This window comes from Myotis lucifugus, unplaced genomic scaffold, assembly GCF_000147115.1.
Source record: "Myotis lucifugus unplaced genomic scaffold, Myoluc2.0 scaffold_8770, whole genome shotgun sequence".
NCBI lineage: Eukaryota > Metazoa > Chordata > Mammalia > Chiroptera > Vespertilionidae > Myotis > Myotis lucifugus.
The window spans coordinates 1-6,732 of record NW_005879818.1 but is presented as its reverse complement, the minus strand read 5'-3'; the positions used below and the strand labels follow the sequence as shown (position 1 = coordinate 6,732).

General features: G+C 34.0%; 1 protein-coding gene across 1 annotated transcript; it reads left to right on the top strand.

Annotated features, from left to right (window-relative positions):
• Nucleotides 1-389: 389 nt before the first annotated feature.
• LOC102436671 (general transcription factor IIH subunit 2-like) lies at nucleotides 390-5,808 on the top strand (the record flags this gene model as incomplete). The annotated part of the gene is made up of 6 exons (XM_006109367.3): nucleotides 390-513; nucleotides 845-899; nucleotides 2,930-3,035; nucleotides 4,735-4,825; nucleotides 5,124-5,211; nucleotides 5,669-5,808. Coding segments are annotated over 6 exons (589 nt in total), but the record flags the coding sequence as incomplete, so codon positions are not given.
• Between the last annotated feature and the right edge of the window lie 924 nt (nucleotides 5,809-6,732).

Below are 6,732 nucleotides of genomic sequence, written 5' to 3'. Positions count from 1 at the left end.
CCCCCCCCCCCCCCCCCCCGTTATCCTCAGTTTCAGTTACCATGGTCAACCACAGTCTGAAAATATTAATTAAAAAACTCCAGAGAAAAAAGTTCAGACGTTTTATTTACTTAATCCTCACCCGAGGATATATTTGTATTGATTTTAGAGAGAAAGGAAGGGAGGGAAAGAGAGAGAGAAAGACATAGATGTGAGAAAGAAACATCAATCGGTTGTCTCCCCTACGCGTGTGCCCAAGCCAGGGATTGAACCTGTATTTGGAGTATGGGACAATGCTCTAACCAACTGAGTCACCGGCCAGAGCTAAATTTTATCATTTTTTATGTAATATTTTTGTTACTGAACATTTTTGAAAATCTAATAACTTAAAAATCATGCTTGATAAATAGGTTTCCCAAAATATGTTCCCTATGGTTGTTATTTTGCTCTTACCTGGTATTTCCTTTTGTTTTATTTGAACAGTTGTTGGAATACTTCGTAGAGGAATATTTTGATCAAAATCCTATTAGTCAGGTATGTAAGTAAGTGATGGAATTCAGAATTAGATTCCTGATATTACTGCCAAATAGAATTTATTTTTAAAACATTGGGCATCTGTTCTATGAATTATTAAGTGATTCAGACTGTGTACCAGTTTTTAGTACATTTGTCAATGAAAAACAAGATAACTCTAAAAGTTAAATTATGTACAGTGAACTCATAGCTAAATTTATGTCTAAAGCATCATGAAAAAAGGTTTCTCACATGTTACTTATTCCTTTTGTAAACACTAATATATGTTAATGTACATTCTTACCAAGCAGTAATTGGTTAAATTAATAATCCTTTTTGTTTTTATTTTTAGATTGGAATTATTGTGACAAAGAGTAAAAGAGCTGAAAAACTGACAGAACTCTCAGGTATGCATAAAATTACCTTTACAGGACTCAAGGACTTGGCTTTATTTACTCAGCCTTGTAACCCTATCCAAAAGGTTGCCTAGTAAGTAAAATTAGGCCTTCCTGTATGTTCTCTATTAAATTTGGTATCAAAGATGAACTGTTTTTATTGTGTGTGTGTATCTTTATTTTTTTAATCCTTACCTAAGGATATATTTTTTTTAAATTGGTTTGAGAGAGAGAGAGAAAGAGACATTACTGGTTGTTTCCCCACCAGAGATTGAACCTACAACCTGGGTATGTTCCAGGGCTAAGACAAACTGTTTTATTTATTTATTTATTTATTTAAAGTATATTTTTATTGATTTCAGAGAGGAAGAGAGAGGGCGAGATAGAAATATCAATGATGAGAGAGAATCATTAATCAGTAGCCTCCTGCACGCCCCACACTGGGGATCGAACATGCAACCCAGGCATGTGCCCTGCCTGACCAGGAATCGAACCATGACCTCCTGGTTCATAGGTCGATGCTCAATCACTGAGCCACAGTGGCCACTCGGTGAGTTTTGATTATCATTACTTAATATGAAGACTGTTAAAATAGGAGAAAATGTCTGAAAAATACTATATTTCATTGAATCTCAAATTTCATAATTTTTGAGATACCATCAAGAAGAAAACACCGCCCAGCTGGAGTGGCTCCATTGTTTGAGTGTCATCCTGTGCACTGAAAGGTTGCCAGTTCAATTCCTGGTCAGGGCATATACCTGGGTTGTGGGTTTGGTCTCCAGTGAGGGCATGTAAGGAAGGCAACTGATTGATGTTTCTCTCTCACATCAGTGTTTCCCTCTTTCTCTCTCTCTCCTTTTCTCTCTCTAAGCATGTCCTCTGGTGAGGATTTAAAAAAAAGAAGGAAACACTAGCAATTAAACTTTGACACAAGATCAGTGATACGTGACTTGTTCATATCAGCTTCTTAATGATTTAATGTGTTGATCAACCATTCTAAAGAATTTGGCAGTTTGTCCTCCCTTCATTTGTATAACTTGGCTTGAGATGGAGAATTTTTTCATAGATATTATTTCTATAACAGAAGATAACACAGCTTTGTATATTTGTGGAAATCCTCCTTAGGTTTTTTAAAGCTCTTGGGGTTTTCCCCTGAAGAAAAATGTAGAATTGCAGACATTCTTCTATCAATGAATTTTTGCTTGACTAGTACAAATTTACACCTCACTGCTCTGTGCCATGTCTTTCTACATAAAGATTTAACCTTTTGTGTTAATAACCTTTCTAAAAAACACTTTAAATCACAGTTAAACTTGATGTGAATAGCACAAACAATGTACATAATGCAGTTGAAGCCACAACACATCGATAGCCATTCATAGGTTTCCACATGCTGTGTGGCTGCCAGTGATGGTAAGACACAGCATGATTTCAGAGATAGTAAAATGTGAACATATGTTAGTCTTAAAAGTGATGAAATAGGGAAATAGTAAAAGTAAAAAGTTATGCACTCTAGGTTAATATTTAAAATGTGTGCTAATAGGTAAAAAGCGATTTGTACAACAGATCCTTGAATAACATCAAGTTCAGCATCATTTCATTATAGCAGTGATGAGATGCTTTAGGAGCTTAACTCTTGTTTATATCAATTAGTAAAATCAGTCTCGTTTTACGTTGTTTCGTTTAAAGTTTTAGAACCTATTGACAACGTTAGGGGGACTTACTATATTTTTTTAGTGTGAAGTGAGACTTTATATAACAAACATCTCTCATAAAAATGCAAGTTGCTAAAGACATAAATTGAAAGGATTCTGTTCTTTAACATAAATATGTAAATTTTGGAAGAGACATAGATTCCATAATGTATAAGTAGAGTTTTATTAAAAGTAAATTAACAAGGGATACACTTTGTAAAGTATATGATTGTCTAACAACCATGCTGTGCACCTGAAACTAATGTAAAATGATATTGAATGTAAACTGTAACTAAAATAAATAAAATTTAAAATAAATAAAAGTAAATTATTCCATTTCTATTTTAGGAAACCCTAGAAAACACATAACATCTTTGAAGAAAGCTGTAGATATGACCTGCCATGGAGAGCCATCTCTTTATAACTCCTTAAACATGGCTATGCAAACTCTAAAGTTAGTGTTTTATATTTATTACATATTTGATCTCAAAGTGTTTTGAATAAGTTGCTGAAAGGATAATATGTTAATATGTATCTCTATAAACCCAGCTATAATGAAATCATTATTAAGAGAAATATGTAATGTCATTTATGATGTTTAGTGTGGTGTTAATTTTTATTTTATATTTTAATTGGTGAGGTTTTAGAAAAATATAATTAAAATTGTAGCAGCGTTAGTATTACAAAAGAAATGTTTTGTTGAAAAATTATTTTATTGAAAATTCATTGTATATGGAATTTAATGTGGTATAATAATTTGAGTTTATTGTATATTTATTACCTTTTATTAGCTTACTAGAGGCCCGGTGCATGGATTTGTGCACCAGTGGGGTCCCTTGGATTGGCCTGTGGGGATCAGGCCAAAACTGGCTCTCCGACATCCCCTGAGGGTTCCCGGATTGCTAGAGGGCACAGGCCAGGCCGAGAGACCCCACCGGTGCACAAATCCATGCACCGGGCCTCTAGTATGCATATAAGATCTTTGGTTAATCTATCCTTGCCCTCCTCCCTCCCCCCTTCCCTCTGAGATTCATCAGTCTGTTCCATGTGTCCATGCTTGTGGTTTCCACTCTTGTGTTGAACATCTGCCCCAGGTGGTCAGTGCGCATCATAGCTATCGGTCGGCCGGTCAAACAGTTGGCTGGTTGGCCAGTCGCTTAGGCTTTTATATACATAGATTTTGTAATCTGTAAATTAATAGCACTCTTTTCCAACAAGTTCAACTATATGGAATATAACTTTTACCCAAGAGGAAGTATTCAGTATAGTTAAAGCTCATATATTTTGTCCCTGGCTAATCTGTCCTGACTCAGGTTTTTATACCTTTATATAATAGATATTTTTCTAGTTTCAAAGTAGATGAGAAGGTAATATGTGTAATAAAGGTAGGCACCATAGCAACATCCACAAGTGAAAGCTAAGAGCCTAATAAGGAAGATATAAGCAGGTTGGCTATAAATAACTGATAAAATTGCTCCTAAAAGCGTAGAAATCTCTATTTAGTATAGAGGATAACTGCTTATCACATCTTAAAAGTCCATAAGCTATCATTTAATTAAACGGTACACAAGGCCCTAACCGGTTTGGCTCAGTGGATAGAGCGTCAGCTTGCAGACTGAAAGATCCCAAGTGCGATTCCAGTCAGGGACATGTACCTTGGTTGCGGGCACATCCCCAGTGGGAAGTGTGCAGGAGGCAGCTGATCGATGTTTCTAACTATCTCTCTCCTTTACTCTCTGTAAAAAAAAAAAAAAAAATCAATAACTGGTACACAAAAATTAATGTTTATGCTTATTATGACTCTGAATCACCCTGAACTTTAAAAAAGAAGTACATTACTGTTGTCAAGCCACATGTATACATCCTAAAATTGACCCATAAGGTATTATTGTACTTTCCAATGTACCCTTTAGATTTCGTATGAAACAAATCTACTGGAATGTAAGATTAATGATGTCAAGAACCTTTGTCAGTCTTGTTTATCTCTCTATCCCTAAAACTTACAAGAATTTTCAATTCCTTTCTTTGCAGTGTTGAAACAAATGAAATATTCTGTAGTCTAAATTTATAAACCATGTATACTGTCCTTTTTGGATAAACTATATTATTGTAATTTGTTGTACCTAATTGGATTGTATTTTGTCTTTCTTTAGACACATGCCTGGGCATACAAGTAGAGAAGTCCTAATCATCTTTAGCAGCCTCACAACTTGTGATCCATCTAATATCTATGACCTAATCAAGGTAGATACAATAATTTTATAATCACAACTCTAAAGAAAATTCTGTAGTGGTTTCCACTCTTGCGTTGAACATCTGCCCCTGTTGGTCTGTGCGCATCATAGCTATCGGTCAGCCGGTCAAACAGTTGGCTGGTTGGCCAGTCGCTTAGGCTTTTATATACATAGATTTTGTAATCTGTAAATTAATTCTTGTAAGTTTTACAAGTTTTCAGAACATTCTGTTTATTTTTCAAACATTAATTGTTTAATGCTCTTTTTTTCTTCCCCCCAAACCATCCATTTCCTTGGATTTTATGAAGACCCTAAAGACAGCTAAAATTAGAGTGTCTGTTATTGGATTGTCTGCAGAAGTTCGGGTTTGCACTGTACTTGCTCGTGAAACTGGTGGTATATATCTAGAATCTTCAATATTTACTCATAATTACTATGTAAGAAGTAACAAGCTATTAATAAAATTAGGGTGTTTTAGCCTGTTTTTAAGCTTTAATTAAACAGTTCATGTCCTGAAGTCCAAAATATGGGTAGTCATCTTAAATATATCATTGATTCTGTTGATATCTCAAAATGCAAGGAATTTTCAGAAATTATGTCAGTGTGCAGAGGCAGTATACTCTTGAAAAGCTAGAAATTTCATTAGATGTAATACTTTGTAAAGATCTTATAACTTGGCTTTAATTAAATTGTAATTATAATTATTCCTAGAGAAGACAAGTAAGATATTATTTAAATAAGATTTTTGAAAAATGATAATTAAATGTTTTTATAGAAATACATAGAAATTATATAATTCATTATTCTCTCTGGAAAGCAGATTTTATTTTATTTTGCTTTTTAATCTTGTTAGGCACATACCATGTTATTTTAGATGAAAGCCATTACAAAGAATTGCTAACACATCATGTTAGTCCTCCTCCTGCTAGCTCAAGTTCTGAGTGCTCACTGATTCGTATGGGTAAGTGTTTATTTTAAAATAGACATTTAACATATATATATTTTTTGGCTTAAACTAGACTTTCTATTTTCATTTGCACAAGTTATTTTAACATTTAAGATTTTTTAAACTCATATGTTTTATAATTAGAGAAAATTATGCTGGTGAAGCAATTTTGGAAAATACAGAGATATAAAAGGAAAATTAAAACCATTTGTAGTCCTTTCACTTAGAGAACACTACTGGTTTTTATTGTTACGGCGCAAAAGGTTTAAAGACACTGTATTTATAGAAAAATCCTTATACTAGGAAATTTAACAAATAAGCTACAAAACGCTCAGTACTGTTTGATCAAAGCTGTGTAATACAAATTGAAAAGACACAGAAGGTTGTAGGAAGTTACATCAAATTGCTCAATGTGATTTTTTTCAGGAGACAGAATGATGGGTTTTGTATCATGTAAAAAATTCTGTTTTCCTTTATTTTCTAAAAATTTTATAATTCATTACATTTATACTTAAAAAGATACAACTTTTTAAATATAAGAAGAATCTCCTTGCTTAATATGCATTTTTTTTTTTTACCTGTAAGTGAAATGGAATGCTTTTCTGCCTTGTTTTGTGGCATTTATAGTGCTGGTCAAGAGCTCTTTCCTATTTCCTCATCTGTAAAATGAGATTAGTATCTATCTTGTGTATTGCTAGGATTGAGTTAATGCAGATGAAGCATTTAGAATAATGGTTGCCATAAACACCCAATACATTTTAATATATCTTTATTGATTTTAGTGAGAGGAAGGGAGAGAGATAGAGAGATAGAAACATCAGTGGTAAGAGAAAATCATCGATCAGCTGCTTCCTGCACACCCCCTACTGGGGAGCAAGCCTAAAACCCCGGCATGTGTCCTCCTCATTCATGGGCCGACACTCAGCCACTGAGCCACACCGGCTGGGCAACACTCAGTACATTTTAGATAG